General features: G+C 54.2%; 1 protein-coding gene across 2 annotated transcripts in view; it reads right to left on the reverse strand.

The window, feature by feature from the left end:
- The window catches only part of ATP2A1 (ATPase sarcoplasmic/endoplasmic reticulum Ca2+ transporting 1), a 30769-nt gene extending 13970 nt beyond the window's left edge, over window positions 1–16799 (reverse strand). For both annotated transcript variants that reach the window (XM_033217940.1, XM_033217941.1), the window contains exons 1-9: window positions 15894–16799; window positions 15562–15579; window positions 15091–15173; window positions 13682–13786; window positions 12079–12217; window positions 10029–10109; window positions 6739–6824; window positions 6290–6587; window positions 4650–4816 (exon numbers count right to left, since the gene is read on the reverse strand). In XM_033217940.1, the coding sequence (XP_033073831.1) occupies window positions 4650–4816; window positions 6290–6587; window positions 6739–6824; window positions 10029–10109; window positions 12079–12217; window positions 13682–13786; window positions 15091–15173; window positions 15562–15579; window positions 15894–16011 (1095 nt within the window). In that variant the 5' untranslated portion in view covers window positions 16012–16799. The remainder of the gene's footprint in view (window positions 1–4649; window positions 4817–6289; window positions 6588–6738; window positions 6825–10028; window positions 10110–12078; window positions 12218–13681; window positions 13787–15090; window positions 15174–15561; window positions 15580–15893) is intronic.
- Between the last annotated feature and the right edge of the window lie 1778 nt (window positions 16800–18577).

Below are 18577 nucleotides of genomic sequence, written 5' to 3' on the forward strand. Positions count from 1 at the left end.
TGGCCTACCCTGAACCCTGGGCAAACGCAACAGAGACTGGGCTTTTCATTCCCGAGAAGGGAGATTGTTAAGATGCGTTCCAAGACAAAAAACTTCTGTGGTCAGAAAAAAACTTGGGAACCTCTGGGTTAAACAAAGCAGAATCCGTCTTCTTTACACAGTCAGCCTCCTCTAAGGCTTTCAAATACCAGCAGGTGTTGTGGGTCTCTCCCAGGAGCCAAGGTTACAGCCTTTCTCGCCCTGATCTGACCACACAGACCTCGCTTCTCAGAACAGCAATTTCTAGTTCATGGGTGTAGTCTTCCACAAAACTCTGTGTAGGGCAGGGGTTCTTGGCCTGAGGTCAGTGGAAGACCCCTCAAGGAGCCCAAGAACTGAGACAGCCAAGAAAAAAATGACAGCTTTTCTTGTTCTCAAGCTGACATTTGACATTTCCTTCCAGTTATGCATGTTGTCAACAGACCACATTAGTATTAGCAAAACCTGTGACTGTCACCAATTTAATCACAGATACTTTCCTCCTATCACATTACCACTGTTGCAGATCTCTCAAAATAGCATAATTTATGCTCACCACTGCTTCAACACTATGATAGTGCTTAGACCCACTGCAAGAACTCCCTATTTAATGCCTTAATAAAGAAGCATGTATGTTGCCAAATTACAAAGTTGTTTTTAAAATATTTGATAGAACTATATTTCACAATCATTGGTTTCCTCTGTAACCCTATGTATTTTTCATGTGTATTTTTATATTTTTTACTTTGTTATTTTCATTTTATTTTATTATTATTATTATTTGAGACAACGTCTCTCTCTGTTACCTAGGCTGGAGTGCAGTGGTGCAATCTCAGCTCACCGCAACCTCTGCCTCCTGGGTTCAAGCGATTCTCCTGCCTCAGCCTCCCAAGTAGCTGGGATTACAGGTGCCCACCACCATGCCCAGCTAATTTTTTGTATTTTTAGTAGAGCTGGGGTTTCACCATGTTGACCAAACTGACCTCAGGTAATCCGTCCGCCTTGGCCTCCCAAAGTGCTAGGATTACAGGTGTGAGCCACCGCATCTGGTTACTTGTTTTTTTTTTTTTTTTTGAGACAGAGTTTTGCTCTTGTTGCCTAGGCTAGAGTGCAATGGCACGATCTCGGCTCACCGCCTCTGCTTCCCAGGTTCAAGTGATTCTCCTGCCTCAGCCTCCCAAGTAGCTGGGACTACAGGCATGTGCCACCACGCCCAGCTAATTTTGTATTTTAGTAGAGACAGGGTTTCTCCATGTTGGTCAGGCTAGTCTCGAACTCCTGACCTCAGGTGATCTCACCTCGGCCTCCCAAAGTGCTGGGATTACAGGCGTGAGTCACTGTGCCTGGTCTTTTTAATTTTTTTTCGAGATGGAGTTTTGCTTTTGTTGCCCAGGCTGGGGTGCAATGGCGCGATCTCAGCTCACTGTAACCTCCACCTCCTGGGTTCAAGCGATTCTCCTGCCTCAGCCTCCTTAGTAGCTGGGACTACAAGCATCCGCCAACACACCCAGCTAATTTTTGTATTTTTAGTAGAGACGGGGTTTTGCCATGTTGGACAAGCTATCCTCGAAATTCTGACCTCAGGTGATCCACCTACCTTGGCCTCCCAAAGTGCTGGGATTACAGGCGTGAGCCACCGTGCCTGGCTTCCTATGTATTTTATTTTATTTTTTTTAGATGGAGTCTTGCTCTGTCGCCCAGGCTGGAGTGTGGTGGCACAATCTCGGCTCACTGCAAGCTCCACCTCCCAGGTTCACGCCGTTCTCCTGCCTCAGCCTCCCGAGTAGCTGGGACTACAGGCACCCGCCACCATGCCCAGCTAATTGTTTGTATTTTTAGTAGAGACGGGGTTTCACCGTGTTAGCCAGGATGTTCTCGATATCCTGATCTTGTGATTCGCCGGCCTCTGCCTCCCAAAGTGCTGGGATTACAGGCATGAGCTACAGTGCCCTGCCTCCTATGTATTTTTAAAATAGAATCCTGGCCAGACGCGGTGGCTCACTCCTGTAAACCAGCACTTTGGGAGGCCGAGGCAGGCAGATCATTTGAGGTCAGGAGTTAGAGACCAGCCTGGTCAACATGGCGAAATCCCGTCTCTACTAGAAATACAAAAATTAGCTGGGTGTGGTGGCGTGTGCCTATAGTCCCAGCTACTTGGGAGGCTGAGGAAGGAGAATTGCTTGAACCTGGGAGGTGGAGGTTGCAGTGAGCTGAGATTGTGCCACTGCACTCCAGCCTGGGTAACAGAGTGAGACTCCATCAAAAAAAAAAAAAAAAAAAAAAAAACAGAATCCTGTTTTATTTATTTTTTAATTTTCTATTTTATCTTTTTTTTTTTTTTTTTTTTTTTTTGAGACGGAGTCTTGCTCTGTCGCCCAGGCTGGAGTGCAGTGGCTGGATCTCAGCTCACTGCAAGCTCCGCCTCCCGGGTTTTAGGCCATTCTCCTGCCTCAGCCTCCCAAGTAACTGGGACTACAGGCGCCCGTCACCTCACCCAGCTAGTTTTTTGTATTTTTTTAGTAGAGACAGGGTTTCACCGTGTTAGCCAGGATGATCTCGATCTCCTGACCTCGTGATCCGCCCGTCTCGGCCTCCCAAAGTGCTGAGATTACAGGCTTGAGCCACCGCGCCCGGCCTCTATTTTATCTTTAAGAAGATGTGGTCTCACTGTGTTGACCAAGCTAGTCTAAAATTCCTGGGCTCAAACAATCCTTCTGCCTCAGCCTCCCTAAGTGCTAGGATTACAGGCATGAGCCACCATACCTGGCCCTATTTTATTTCATTTTTTGTGTGTGTGAGGGTCTCGCTCTGTCGTGCAGGCTGGAGTACAGTCATGTGATCACTGCTCACTGTAGCTTTGACCTCCTGGCTCAAGCAATCCTCTGGGTTCAAGTGATTCTCCTGCCTCAGCCACCTGAGTAGCTAGGACTACAAGTGCGCACCACCACATCGGGCTTTTTTTTTTTTTTTTTTTTGGTAGAGATGGACTCTTACTATGTTGCTTAGGCTGGTCTCGAACTCCTAGGCTCAAGTGATCCCCATCCTCCCACCTTGGCCTCCCAGAGAGATTACAGGCGTGAGCCACCACCCCCGGCCTGTTTTATTTTATTTTATTTTATTTTACTTCTTTTCATTTCATTTTATTATTTAAGACAGAGTCTTATTCTGTCACCCAGGCTGGAGTGCAGTGGAGCAATCTCGGCTCATTGCAACCTCTGCCTCCTGGGTTCAAGCGATTTTCCTGCCTCAGCCTCGCCAGTAGCTGGGATTACAGGCATACACCACCATGCCCAGCTACTTTTTGTATTTTTAGTAGAGATGGGGTTTCACCATGTTGGCCAGGCTCATCTCGAACTCCTGACCTCGTGATCTGCCCACCTTGGCCTCCCAAAGTGTTGGGATTACAGGCGTGAGCCATTGCGCCTGGCCTGTTTTATTAGTATGCATTTGAAATATCATCCTGAGAAGAGCTCAACTGCAAAGGGGTGTGAGGCACAGAAAAGATTAAGAGCCCCACTTTAGGAAATGCTGTTCACGGTCAGTGTTGGCAGGCTGGGCGGGCCCTGTCATGAGTGACCATTCAGGAGGGCCATCCACTTCACAGGCAGAAGTTTTGGGGCCACACAGACTTGAGTTTGAAACTCAACTCTGTAACTTATTAACTGTGCATCTTGGGGGAAGTCATGTAATCTCTGAGCCTTTTTCCTCTTCTAAAAAAAGGAAGTTAGATTGGGTGCTGTGGCTCACACCTATAATCCCAGTACTTTAGGAAGCCAAAGAGGGCACAACACTTGAGGCCAGGAGTTCAGGACCAGCCTGGCCAACATGGCGAACCCTGTCTCTATTGAAAATGCAAAAAAATTAGCCAGGCATGGTGGCAGACACCTGTAAGTCCCAGCTACTAGGGAGGCTGAGGCAGGTGAATCGCTTGAACCCAGGAGGCAGAGGTTGCAGTGAGCCAAGATCACACCACTGCACTCCAGCCTGGGTGACAGAGTGAGACCCTGCCTCAAAATCATAATAATTTTTTTAATTAAAAAAAATGGGCCGGGCGCGGTGGCTCAAGCCTGTAATCCCAGCACTTTGGGAGGCCGAGACGCGTGGATCACGAGGTCAGGAGATCGAGACCATCCTGGCTAACACGGTGAAACCCCGTCTCTACTAAAAAATACAAAAAACTAGCCGGCGAGATGGTGGGCACCTGTAGTCCCAGCTACTCGGGAGGCTGAGGCAGGAGAATGGCGTAAACCCGGGAGGCGGAGCTTGCAGTGAGCTGAGATCCGGCCACTGCACTCCAGCCCGGGTGACAGAGCAAGATTCTGTCTCAAAAAAAAAAAAAAAATGAAGTTAATGAGACCGTCCTCTGAATGGGCTATTGTGGGGGATGAGAGACAATGTGTGGTAGTGCCTGGTGCATGGATGGTGGTCGGAGTGAGCTGTCTGGCTGGAACACAAGGGTCCTCTCTGATCCCCTTCATGGCAGACAGGATGGTATTCTACTGCCCTTTGAGCATTTTGCAAGCCCAGATGAGAAGCCAGCAGTGATGAAGGGAGACATCTATCTTTGGAGGGCCCATTTTACCCCCACAGGCAGCCTTCTGACTGAGTGCGCTGCCCACACTGCTCCTGACCTTGCAGACAGACATCTGGTTGGTGGTGAGGGTGCCTGTCTTGTCGGAACAGATGACAGAGGTGCAGCCCAGGGTCTCTACGGAGGGCAAGCTCCTTACAATGGCATTCTTCTTTGCCATCCGGCGGGTACCCAGGGCCAGGCAGGTGGTGATGACTGCAGGAAGACCTGTGGGGAGGGAAGGAGGGCGTGAGGGAACCTGCAAGGGGAGGGAGGGTGTGGTCTATAGTCTGCTAAATAGTAGCCCCCAGCTGGGCACGTTGGTGCACACCTGTAATCCTAGCACTTTGGGAGGCTGAGGCGGGAGGATCGCTTGAGGCCAGGAATTTGAGACCAACCTGGGCAACACAGCGAGACTCCTCTGATAATATTTAAAAATTAGCTGGGCATGGTGGTGATTGCCTGTGGTACCAGCCACTTGGGAGGCTGGAACAAGAGGATTGTTTGAATCCAGGAGTTTGAGATTACAGTGAGTTATGATTGTGCTACCATGCTCCAGCCTGGGCAACAAGAGTGAGACCCTGTCTCTATTAAACAAACAAACAAACAAACAAACAATAATGGTCCCTAAAGATACCAGATCCTAATCCCTGGAGCCTGTAAATGTTACCTTACTTGGAAAAGGGGTCTTTGGACCAGGCGTGGTGGCTCATGCCTGTAACCCCAGCACTTTGGGAGGCTGAGGGGGGTGGATTGCTTGAGCCCAGAGTTTGAGACCAGCCTGGCCAACATGGTGAAACCCCGTCTCTACTGAAAACACAAAAATTAGCCAGGTATGGTGGCGTGCACCTGTAATCCCAGCTACTTGGGAGGCAGAGGCAGGAGAATCACTTGAACCCAGGAGGAAGAGGTTGCACTGAGCCGAGATTGCGCCACTGCACTCCAGCCTGGGTGACAGAGAGAGACTCGATCTCAAAAAAAAAAAAAAAAAAGAAAAAAAGGCTGGGCACAATGGCTCACGCCTGTAATCCCAGCACTTTGGAAGGCCGAGGCGGGCAGATCACGAGGTCAGGAGATTGAGACCATCCTGGCTAACACAGTGGAACCCGTCTCTACTAAAAACACAAAAAAATTAGCCAGGCGTGGTGGCGTGCGCCTGTAGTCCCAGCTGCTGGGGAGGCTGAGGCAGGAGAACCGCGTGAACCCGGGAGGCGGAGCTTACAGTGAGCCGAGATGGCGCCACTGCACACTAGCCTGGGCGACAGAGCAAGACTCCGTCTCAAGGCCGGGCGCGGTGGCTCAAGCCTGTAATCCCAGCACTTTGGGAGGCCGAGACGGGCGGATCACGAGGTCAGGAGATCGAGACCATCCTGGCTAACACAGTGAAACCCCGTCTCTACTAAAAATACAAAAACTAGCCGGGCGAGGTAGCGGGCGCCTGTAGTCCCAGCTACTCGGGAGGCTGAGGCAGGAGAATGGTGTAAACCCGGGAGGCGGAGCTTGCAGTGAGCTGAGATCCGGCCACTGCACTCCATTCCGGGCGACAGAGCGAGACTCCGCCTCAAAAAAAAAAAAAAAAAAAAAAGACTCCGTCTCAAAAAACAAAAAAGAAAAAAATAAAAGAAAGAAAGAAAGAAAGAAAGGAAAGGAGTCTTTGCAGATGGGATTGCAAATGGGAGGAGAAAAGAAAGGCTTCCGTACCTTCGGGGATGGCAGCCACAGCCAAGGCCACGGCAATCTTAAAGTAGTAGATGGCCCCGCGGATCCAGGAGCCCCCATGGACAGGGTCATTGAAGTGGCCAATGTTGATGAGCCAGACAGCCACACAGATGAGGGAGATGACTTTGGAGAGCTGCTCCCCAAACTCATCCAGCTTCTGCTGCAAAGGGGTCTTGTCCTGTTCTGTGGCAGCCATTTGGTCTCGGATTTTCCCAATCTCAGTGCTCACACCGGTGGTGGCCACAATGCCCAAGGCCTTGCCAGCTGCAATGTTGGTGCCCTGGGAAGGGAAAGAGGAGGCAGGGAATCAGGCAAGAGGTGACCTTCATGCCGCATCCCCCCACGCCATCTCTTCTCACACTGCCATGTTTCTCTCCAACCCAGGCACCTGGCTTGACTAAGCGTGTGACAGCTGGTCCCAGATTGCTCACCGAGAAAAGCATGTTCTTCTTGTCCTGGTTGACAGCTCGGGGGTCAGGAACGGGCTCCGTGTGCTTGATGACAGATACAGACTCGCCTGTGGAGAAGGGGCCAAGGGGTTTTCGGATGACATCATGTCCTTCTCCCAGGCTTCCCGCGCCTAACTCCCTGCTCAGCAGGACAGCTCCTGGTAAGGACCAAGTAGCCATCCTGGGGGATGTCTGGACTCTAGAAGAAGCCACTGAAGGCAGTTAGGAAGTCCATTGCTCCTTTTTTTTTTTTTTTTTTTTGAGACAGAGTTTCGATTTTGTCACCTAGGCTGGAGTGCAGTGTCAAGATCTCAGCTCATAGGCCGTGCGCTGTGGCTCAAGCCTGTAATGCCAGCACTTTGGGAGGCCGAGACGGGCGGATCACGAGGTCAGGAGATCGAGACCATCCTGGCTAACCCGGTGAAACCCCGTCTCTACTAAAAATACAAAAAAACTAGCCGGGCGAGGTGGCGGGCGCCTGTAGTCCCAGCTACTCGGGAGGCTGAGGCAGGAGAACGGCGTAAACCCAGGAGGCGGAGCTTGCAGTGAGCTGAGATCCGGCCACTGCACTCCAGCCTGGGCGACAGAGCGGGACTCCGTCTCAAAAAAAAAAAAAAAAAGAGATCTCAGCTCACTGTAACCTCTGCCTCCCAGGTTCAGGCAATTCTCCTGCCTCAGCCTCCCAAGTAGCTGGGATTACAGGCACGTGCCATCACACTTGCCTGATTATTTTTGTATTTTTAGTAGAGACAGGCTCTCACCATGTTGGCCAGGCTGGTCTCGAACTCCTGACCGCAAGTGATCTGCCCACCTCAGCCTCCCAAAGCGCTGGGATTACAGGTCACCGTGCCCGGCCAGAAGTCCACTGCTCTTAAAAAGACTTTGACCCGAGCCCAGCTTGACCACTAACAAGCTGTGTGACTTTGATCACCTAACTTCCATGTGCTCCTCTGTAAAATGGGGACAAGGACATGTATACTGCAAAACAGTATCTTGGGTAAAAATCAAATAAGTGGACATATTTGGAACCACACTTTCAACTGTCAAGCATGTTTCTGGGAAGAAGGGGGACCCACCCTTAGAACCATGCCTCTCTCACCCTAAGAGCAAGGGCTCAGCAGCAAGCCTGGGCCAGCCTAGCCCTTGACCCCTGGGACCATGGGGAATGTTTTCTGCCTCTTCTTCGCTTCTCCCTGCCAGTGCAGAAGCAGCAGCAGCTATGGTGGTTTTATAGAGACAGGGTCTTGCTCTGTTGCCCAGGCTAGAATGCAGTGGTGTGATCATAACTCACCACAACCTCAAACTCTTGGGCTCAAGTGATCCTCCCACCCCAGCCTCCCAAACAACTGGGACTACAGGTGTGCAGTACAATGCCTAACTAATTAAAGAAAAAAATTTGGCCGGGCGCGGTGGCTCAAGCCTGTAATCCCAGCACTTTGGGAGGCCGAGACGGGCGGATCACGAGGTCAGGAGATCGAGACCATCCTGGCTAACACGGTGAAACCCTGTCTCTACTAAAAAAATACAAAAAAAAAAAAAAAACTAACCGGGCGAGGTGGCAGGCACCTGTAGTCCCAGCTACTCGGGAGGCTGAGGCAGGAGAATGGCGTAAACCCGGGAGGCGGAGGCCGCAGTGAGCTGAGATCCAGCCACTGTACTCCAGCCCGGGTGACAGAGCGAGACTCCGTCTCAAAAAAAAAATAAATAAAATAAAGAAAAAAATTTATAGAGATGGGGTCTTGCTCTATTGTCCATGCTGGACTGCTGTGGTAATCATAGCTCACTGTGTCCTCAAGCTTCTGGGCATAGGCAATCCTCCCACCTCAGCCTCCCAAGTAGCTGGGACTACAGGTGCACATCACCACACCCAGCTAATTTTTAAAACATTTTTTATAGTGATGGGGTCTCGCTGTGTTGCCCAGGCTGGTCTCAAACTCCTGACCTGAAGTAATTCTCCTGCCTCAGCCCCCCAAAACACTGGGATTACAGGTATGAGCCACCATGCCCGGCCTAGCAGCCATGGTTTTCAGTGTATCTGAACCCCCTATCTTGTCCTAGAATCTCATGGCTCCTCCCTGGAGGATTTTTGAGGAGGCTGAAGGAGACAGGACAGTTCTCGAGGTGTGTGTGGCCTTATGTCCATGTGGAAGGGGTGGGCTTGCGGCTATCTAGAGAGTGGGCAACAGCGTCCAGCCTTCTCCCACTACCCGTCCCATTTCAGGCTTGGGACAGAATGGAAATGTCAAGCAGGCTGGACGCAGTGGGTGGCTCACACCTGTAATCCCAGCACTTTGGGAGGCTGAGGCAGGTAGATCACGAGGTCAGGAGTTCAAGCCCAGCCTGGCCAAGAAACCCTGTCTCTACTAAATAGAAACCCTGTCTCTACTAAATAGAAACCCTGTCTCTACTAAAAATACAAAAATTAGCCGAGTGTGATGGTGGACGCCTGTAATCCCAGCTACTCCAGAGGCTGAGGCAGGGAATTGCTTGAACCCGGGAGGCAGAGGTTGCAGTGAGCCAAAACTGTGACACTGCCCTCCAGCCTGGGTGACAGAGCAAGACTCCATCTCAAAAAATAAAAAAGAAAACGTCAAACAGTGCTGCCACTGCCATAGCCACTGCTAGTGAGCCAGGGGGAGGCCCCAGTGCTGGGTTTTTGTTTTTTGTCTTTTGCTTTTTTTTTTTTGAGATGGGGTCTTGCTCTTGTTGCCCAGGCTGGAGTGCAGTGACATGATCTTGGCTCACTGCAGCCTCAGCCTCCTGGGTTCATGCAATTCTACTGTGTCAGCCTCCTGAGTAGCTGGGACTACAGGTGCTCGCCACCATGCCTGGCTAATTTTTGTATTTTTTGGTAGAGACAGGGTTTCACCATGTTGGTCAGGCTGGTCTCTAACTCCTGACCTCAGGTGATCCGCCCACCTTGGCCTCCCAAAGTGCTGGGATTACAGGCATGAGCCACCTCGCCCAGCCTTTTGTTTGTATTTTGATAGAGACAGGGTTGCCCAGGAAGGAGTGCAGTGGTGTGATCACAGCTCACTGCAGCCTTGACCTCCTGTACCCAGGTGATCCTCCCGCCTCAGCATCCTGAGTAGTCAGGACTATAGGCACTCAACAACATGCCCAGCTAATTTTTAAAATTTTTTTTGTAGAGACAGGGTCTCTCTATGTTGCTCAGACAGTGAGGGTTCTCTGTCTTTCCACTCACCTCCCCCTTGTTGTCTCTTCCTCCCCACATCCCACCCCCATGCATCTTCCCACCCAGGCCAGCAGACCTGTCAGGATGGACTGGTCCACCCGCAGGGTGGTGGATTTGATGGCGAGGATTCGGATGTCTGCAGGGACTTTGTCTCCCACTGTGGAGAGAGTAGGGAAGAGGGAGGTCACTTGGGAATGGAATTTTCTTCCTTCCTAAGAAAAACCCAATCTGTGTCTGACTCATTCTCCTCATCCATCCTTCAGGTCTCAGGGAGGCTCCCAGGGCTTGCATCAGGCCCTTGGCATGAGCTCCTGAAGCTGGCAACCACCCATCGTGACACCCATCCCTCTGCCCCTGTGTCCATGGCGAGCTAGAGTCTCGTTCTGTTCTCAGGTTGTTCTTGAATTCCCACATCTCTTCCCACTCGCTGTGAGCCCTGAGAAGCGATGGGCAGGCATACTGCTCAGCACATAATACATGCTAAATAAATGCCCACTGAATGACTGGAGGGGAAATTAAGGACAGTCCAGCTGTAGGACAAGAAGCTAGAATTGAGAATGGGAGACAGGAGTGAGAAAGGCAAAGAGGAAAGGCAAGGAAAGAACTCAGGGAAAACAGGGTGTGTTAGAGAGAAGGGGTATTGGGGTGAGAGAATGAAGTGGACAGCCAGGAAAGGCAGGGAGAAATGGGAAAATATGGAAATTGAGATAATCAAGGGCAACCAAGAGAACAGTGGAGGGCAAGGCAGGAGAGGAGTGAGCGGAAGGTATGAGTGGGCAGGACTTAAGGCAGCAGGGGACGTAGGGTGGTCATGGAGGGGACCACATATCAGGAACCTGACAGCTCTGTCTGAGCATCTCAGGGAGGCAGGGAGGTGAGGAGCTGGGGAGAGTAAGCTGGCAACATGGACAAGACAGGACGGATGGGGCGAGAGAGAAGCGGGGCGTGAGCAGGAAATAGGTGTGGAGAAGTGGGGCGGGCAGCACAGGCTGGAGAGTGAATGGGTGGAGGTGAGGCCAGGGAGATGCACAGGTGGGTTGGCAGGCACATGGAAACCACCTTGGGGGCAGCTAGAGAGGTGGATGCCCAGCCAGACTCAGAGACCTTAGGAGGAGCCTAAGAACCTCCCAGGGCCGCTGCCTAAGTCCACACTGGTCCCACGGATGATACTGGGGACAGGATCCAATCGCTTTCCTTTCCCTCTGTTTCTAAGGCCCCCTCCTGTGCCAGAGGAAATGGACCCAGGAGGGAGGAGGGAGGTCGGGATGGAGTCAGGCGGGACGCCCTGTCACCCAAGCCCGTGTGATATTTATAGACATTCATGGCGCTGACTCCACGCTGTCACGGCGGTAATGGGGCGCCGGGGTCTTCGGCCTGCCCTCACTCCCTCTCCCCAGGCTCCCTGGGGTAGTGACTTGGGTGTCTGCTAGAGGGAAGGAGGCCTCAGAAGAGCCATTCCCCCTGGCAGGGGCCTGGAGCTTCAGGAAGGCCTGCTCAGGGCAAATATAAAAACCGCTGAAGGGGGCAGAATCCCAGTAATCTTAGCCACCCAGCCCCCACCCCTCCCTGGCCAGGCATTAAGTGTCCCTTGCCTCGGGCGGGGCCCTCCTTGAGCTCCCTCCTCCCCAGTCCCGTGCTCCGTGCAGGGCCTGAGTTTCCCTTACATGGCCGGGGGCTCGAGCCTTCGGCCTCCCTCCTCCCTTCTGCCCTCACTCCTTCCCCTTTGAGAGGCCTCAAGGGCACGGAGAGGTCAAGACTGAAAGCTGACCAAGCTTGGGGTGGGTGGAAGGAGGGGGAAGCCAGGCCCCGGGAGGGGGTGGAGACGGGGCCGTTGGCAGGGATGGGGTTCCACCTGTTGCCTGCAAGTGCTAGTGCAGGGTGAGAGGATGGAGAGCAGGGGGTCTGCCTGCAGCCTCAGGGACAGGACTGGCTGTTCCTGCTGAGACTCTGCTGGTGAAGGGGGGCCGTGGCCGGAGTGGCCTGGGATGACCTTCTGAGGAGTCGGAAAGAGAAGCAGACTCCACCATCCTCCTGGACACCGGGATCTGAGCCTGACCAGCCCCCAGCGTCTCCTAGGCCTCGGCCCCAAAGCTTCGCATCCTGGACCAGCCGTCCCTGTCACTCACCAGCCACCTCCACGATGTCCCCGGGGACGATGTCCCGAGCCTTGATCCTTTGCACTGCCTTGCGGTCAGCCCGGTAGACCTTCCCCATCTCTGGCTCATACTCCTTCAGGGCCTCGATGGCATTCTCTGCGTTCCGCTCCTGAGGAGACAGGGTGGAGGAGGCACGGTTATGTACAGGAGGCAGGGTTATGGAGTTGTGGCTTCTGGCACAGGGGAGGCAACAAAACCCCACACGGGCAGGGGTGTGTGTGTGTTGAGGAAACTGTCACCTACAGCTGAAAACAGGTGAGAGGGTTTTGGGGAGAGAACAAAGAAGAATCAAAGAAAGTCAGGCTGGGCGCGGTGACTCGCGCCTGTAATCCCAGCACTCTGGGAGACCGAGGCAGGTGGATCACTTGAGGTCAGGAGTTCAAGACCAGCCTGGACAACATGGTAAAACCCCATCTCTACCAAAAGTACAACAAAACAAAACAAACAAACAAACAAACAAAAAACAAAGCCTGGGGTAGTGGCACGTGCCTGTAATCCCAGCTACTTGGGAGGCTGAGGCAGGAGAATCACTAGAACCCGGGAGGCAGAGGTTGCTGTGAGCTGAGATCACACCACTGCACTCCAGCCTGGGTGACATAACAAGACCCTGTCTCAAAAAGAAAAATCTAAATAAAAAATCAAAGAAAATCAGAGGCTGCCCTGCAGATGTTGTCCTAGACCTGCCAGCACCACAGACACAGTGGCTCTGCTGTACCTGTAACACTGGGGCAAAGAGAAAGTGCTGTTTCTTCTTTTACTTTCTTTTTTTTTTTTTTTGAGACAAGGTCTCACTCTGTTGCCCATGCTGGAGTGCAATGCAATGGCACAATCTTGGCTCACTGCAACCTCCACCTCCCCGTTCAAGTGATTCTCCTGCCTCAGCCTTCTGAGTAGCTGGGATTACAGGAATCCGCCACCATGCCCAGCCAATTTTTGTATTTTTAGTAGAGATGGGGTTTTACCATGTTGGCCAGGCTACTCTTGAACTCCTGACCTCAAGTGATCTGCCTGCCTCGGCCTCCCAAAGTGAGAAAGTGGCTATTTCTATCCTCAGTGTTCAGAAACCAGTGAGCACCAAAAAATGGCTTATAGCCTGACATTTCTTAGAACCAAAGCAAGGTAGCATTTGGGTTTTCACTTTGGAAACGACCTAAAACAAAACAAAACAACAACAACAACAACAAAAACCAGGAAGCAGAGGACAGGACATGTAGAGGGTGGTCAGGTCAGAGGAAGAAGGAAATCAAGCTAGCGTCTATTGAATTCTTACTGCGTGCCAGGCACATCCATCATCTTAGTCGATTTCACACTGGATTGCTAGCCCCATTTTATGGATGAAGAAACTGAGGCTCAGAGGGATGAAGGAACTTGCTCAGGGTCACACAGCCAGGAAGTGACAGTGGGTCACAGTCTCCCACCTCTTCCCCACACTCCATCCCATTCCAGACCAGGGGATAGGACCACAGGAAGAGGCAAGTATGGGGGAGGTGATGGAGGAGGAGGAGACTGGAGGGAGGGTTGGCCTCTCCTTCAGTGTTGGGACATGAAGGGGTGAGGAAGGGTCAAAGCTAACCTGCCAAACCCCCACGATGGCATTGGCAATGAGGATCAAGAGGATGACAAAAGGTTCAACAAAGGCAGTGATGGTCTCTTCACCTTCCTCAAACCAGGCCAGCACCTGGAGAGCAGCGGAAAAGAGAATGACAGGTAATGAGGCACCGAAAGGGGTGGAGAAAGGAAGTGGCCCACTGCAGAGGGGAGAATTGCGCAGGAGCCAGCAGGGGGGCCGGGTATCGTGGGGGCGCTGTGGCCCCACATTCGTCTGAGGGTCTGTCCACCCACTGCAGGCCCTGCCACCGCCTTACTCAGCGGGATGGGCGCGCACAGACTTGCACCACTAGAGGGATTAGCTGGGAATGCTTTCAGGTTTCCCTGACCAAGCTGCTGGCTTAGAAGCGAAGCTCGGTCCAACTCCCTGCACAGCCACATCCATCCCCGAGAGGAAAAACCCTGTGGTCTTCGCAGGCCGTCTGACCCCCGCAGCCCTCCCCCTCGGCCAAGGCAGGGAAGCTCCGGTTTCACGAGGGAGCCAGAGCGGGGATAGGGTTACGGGGCCTCCTGCGTGCGCCCCGCCCCAGCTGTTGCCACCGCCAGGCAGCAGGCAAATGTCAAGGAGCAAATCTGAGAAGGGAGAGGAGAGGCCCTGCCAGCTTGTGCTTAAGGCGACGGGGCCTGCGTTCGGAAACCAAGGTACAGGCAAGCTTTCGTTGCCTCCAGAGGCCCCAGCAAGACTCATGCTGCAGAACAACCCGCGATACGCAGATGGACTGCGGGATGGGAAGTAGCCCCCAGGGCGGGAGAGGAGGCAGGGCCCTGGGGATGCCCCGCGGCGGTGGGGGGGGGGCTAGGAAGCGCGGGGAAGGGCTAGGGCCAGGCTGGGCGGGTGAGGCGAGGGATGCCAGTGCCCTCCCTCACTGGGCGCCGGGCTCCTTGGAGTCATCCTCGCACCGCCGCGCTTTCCCGCCACTAGGAGCCAGTCCTCTCGACCAATCAGCGTCAGGCGGCCGGGGAGGGCAGGGAAGGGGCGCCGGCGGGCGCGGGGATTGGTGGAACGGCCGCCTGCCCGGGGCATGCCGGGAGTGGCAGTGGCCCCTGAGCTGCAACCGGCATTGCTGCGGGACCCGGAGCCCGGGGCTCGGGGGGGTAACCCGAGCCCTCCAAGCTCTTGAAGCCGCGAGGGTGGCTTAGCTTCGGTGTTTTGGCTGAGAACACCCTTAAAGCTTAAAATAAAACCCGCCTGTGGGGTGCGGGGGAGGAGAGAGGAGGAAGCAAATCACACCCGCTGCTGCCCCCGAGCCCACTCCGTCTGTACAATTGGATGCTCGGGGCTCGGACGGGAGGATCCAGTGACTGCGAACCCCGCATTCACCCGATCCCAGCCTCACACCCCCAGCCAGCCCCCAGAGACCCTCCCACACTTACGAAGGAAATGCATGCGGCCAGGAGGAGGATCCGCACCAGGAGGTCTTCAAACTGCTCTATCACCAGCTCCCACAGGGTCTTCCCTGGGGGAGGAGGCAAGGGGAGGGCCCCGGGTTAAGGTCTAGGGGGTGAAGGTCTGGGATGGAGCGCCCTGGACTCCAGCCTTCAGTGAAGAGGCTCTAGGGTGGTGAGCAGGCAGCTTGGTGCCCAGAGAAGGGCTGAGAATCTCGCCTGGAGTCCAGAAACAGACTCCGCAAAGTGGGGAGCAGTTCAAGAGTTGGATGCTTCAAGGAGAAAGTGCCTGGGAGACTTCTGCCCTGGACAGGCTTCTAACCTTTAGGGAGGGAGATTTGCCTTTTGGGAAGGGGTATTTGCTCAAGGAATCTAAAGAAAAGGCAGGGAGGAGGGAGTGGGACGGGGCGGGGGAGAAGGGTGGTCATCTATGAGAGTCCAGGGATTTCAGTAACTTACCTTCCTCAGCAGGGAGCTCTACCCAGGAAAAAGAAGAAAAAGACAGATTCATTTGGGGTTCACCCTCATGCCCCCCACACCCAAGACTTTGTGACTAAGGTAAGAGAATCAGGCCACCTTGAGGTTCATCAAGGTCATCCCATTAAAACCTCCCAAAACTCTGGATCTCGGAACTCTGTTTTCTCAGTATCCTCTTACCCCTGCGAGCATTGGACAACGGCCCAGCTCTTCCTTAAGATACCCTGAAGGGAGAAACGCGTGCGTGCGTGTGCGTGTGTTTTGGGGGTGCAGGAGGGCATTAATTACCAGCCTCTCTTCCAAGGGACACTTACCATTGGGGCCGTATTTCTCCAGATTGCGCTTAACTTGGTCCGGGGTGAGGCCCGTGGTCTCACTCACCCCAAAATAGGCCAAACATTCCTCCGTGGTTTTAGCGTGAGCGGCCTCCATTGCGCTCCCTTCCTGGGGGCCGGGGCCGGTGTGTTCCTTCCAAGGGGTTCCCACTCGTGGGGGGTCTTCCTCAGTGTGTCCAACTGCCTGTCTGCCTGGGTTTCTTCTTTTTACTCTCCTGCTCCCTCCAGGTTTTTCTTCCTTCCACAAAGCTCTGACCCCCGTCCCACTTGAGCAGCCGGCCACCCCCCGGCCCCCGGCGGGTCCTTATGAGGGAGCAGGGGGGAGGCCGGGCTCCCCCCTCCTCCAGATCAGGGATTGGCTGGCTGAGACTCCAGCAGGAGGGGTCAGAAGAGAGATATTTCTGCTGACAGAGGGGGAACAGTGGGGCTGCAGCCTGAGATGTCACTCATGAGGGACGCAAAGGTAGCCCCAGCCCCAGGGAAGTGGGGTAGGGAGACTTCACTTTCTGTCATCTGCTACTGACCCCGCCACCCCATTGCCTCGACTTCCCCAGTTGCATTGGATTTCCCATTCCAAACTCATCCCCCCAGTTCTTCCCTGAGCCCTCTTCCATCCCCGGCCTCACCTGTCCCTTTCCTCACACCCGCTTCCTGCCTCATCTGCCCGGAGCCTGTTTCCATTGCCGCAGTCTCCTTCCTCCTCACCTGCTTCGCTGAAGGAGTAGCAGAGATACCCCAAGCCTTTGGGGGACTGATGAAGGGAGACATCTTTTGGGGGCTAGAGGAAATGGCTCCTAGAGGGACAAGGGGAAGTGAAGAGGGGAGAGAGTCAAGGGGACAGGGCCGAAGATGGTAACCCTACCCTAGGGAGGGGTTGCCACAGCCATCAACAAGGGATTTAGTGTCCAGGCCCTGGTGAGCACTGCCTGTCTCTCCCCAAAACTGCCCCCCCTTCCCCATCGCTCTAACTCAGCCTCTGGGAACAGAGCCCTCAGGGCCGCCCCATCCTGGATAGGGAATCCCCACCCCCCCCAAGAAAATGGGACACCAAGGCAGCCAAGTAACCCAAGAGGCTACAGAATGTGCTGATGGCAGAGGGGGAGGGGTAACTGTCTCAGGATGGGGGCAGGGGTCACCCCAAGTCATGCACTGAGGGTCACCTCATCCCACACTGTGCTCTAATCCATGGGGTTTCCATGGCCAGCCCCAGAGGCCTGTGGTCTGTGCTGCACTCTGCCCTGCTGCATCTGCCCATGAGGGGAACAGGATCAGGCCCATGCTGTGTGTGCCGAGGAGCTGGGCAGGCCCCACAGAAAGGTGTCGGGGCCTGGGGAAGCCAGACCAAGAAGGGGTTCCAGATCAAAGGAATGGGGAAGGGTGGACTTCTGGGGACAGGTCTGGGGGAAATGAGGACAGATTAGACCTAGGGGGAGAGGGAGCAGAGACACAGAGTAACCAGGGTCGGAGGGAAGTCTGAGGAGCAGTGGGGAAGAGGGACAGCAGGGAGCCAGGTGGGCGGGGACCCCGGCGCTGGGTGCAAAGCCACAAGTTGTTGCTGAACACTGGCCTTGGTGTCAGCTTCCTCAGAGAAGCAGCTGCTTTGAGCTGCTCCTCCCCACCCCTGCTCCAGGATGGGGGCGTCTCTTGGTTACCACCAGGGCAGCAGCTGAAGGAGCTAAGGGAGGGTACCGTGGTGCAGGAAGGGGAGGACAGGCAGGCAGAGGCTGCATGAGAGTCAGTGTGAAAGGTCGGTGAGGGGAAGGGGCCTGGTGCCCTGGGCTCAAGTCCATCCTCCGTCTAGGCCTGTTTCCTGAAATGAGCAGAGGCGTGTGGACTTCCTAAGTGTGGCTTCTTAAGGCTGCTTTCCATTCTGGGGCTCAAACACCGAGGCAGAGGACAGAATAGGAGACAGCAGAGCAAAGAAAAGGGAGGCCTCCACTTTTGGGGAGGGGGATGGCAGCAGGGGTGGATGGAACTTGAGGGTTCAGCCTCCCAGATGCATCTCTTCTGCCTGAACTTGGGGGAGGCGCGGCCTCCTGGGTGAGTTGAGGACAAGGCGTTCCTTCCCGCCTCCTTTTCACAGTTCCAACAAACCCCTCCCCTGAAGCAGAGTCCTGCTGTGACCTGAGGGGAGTGGGGGACAGTGGGCTGAATTGAGGGTGCAGGAGGGTATTAATTAGCAGTCTCTCTTCCAAGGGACACAGCCCCCAGCACCTCCACACAGCCCAGCACCCACCATCTCCGCTGGACTCAGACTCACACCCGCCAAGGCTTTTGGCGCTGGCCGGTGTCTCCCCACCAGCACCTGGAGGAGTGACAGGGGCTACTGTCTTACAGCAGTGGGAATGCCCAAACATGGAGAGGGGCAGACGGAGAGATGGGCAGCTTCAAGGGAGTTAAGAGCCTGAGACAGAGGGCAGGGGGCAGGCTTGGCAGCACATTCCTGCCAACAGGCCTTTAAGGTTATTCATTTCTACCTCCCCCAGCTTCCCAGAGGGGGAAATAAGCCAGGGAGGAAAAGCCATCCGCCAGGAGTGCGGAAGGGCCACCCTCGGGGAGGCTGCGGATGTGAACTGCCATGGAGGGAGGCTGAGCCAGAGGCGCCCTTGGGGATCCCTTCCCATAGGGGTCTCCAAGCCCAGGGATGGAAAGTGATCCTCCTA

This window comes from Trachypithecus francoisi, unplaced genomic scaffold (genome assembly GCF_009764315.1).
Source record: "Trachypithecus francoisi isolate TF-2019V2 unplaced genomic scaffold, Tfra_2.0 Lachesis_group10, whole genome shotgun sequence".
NCBI classification, from domain to species: Eukaryota; Metazoa; Chordata; class Mammalia; order Primates; family Cercopithecidae; genus Trachypithecus; species Trachypithecus francoisi.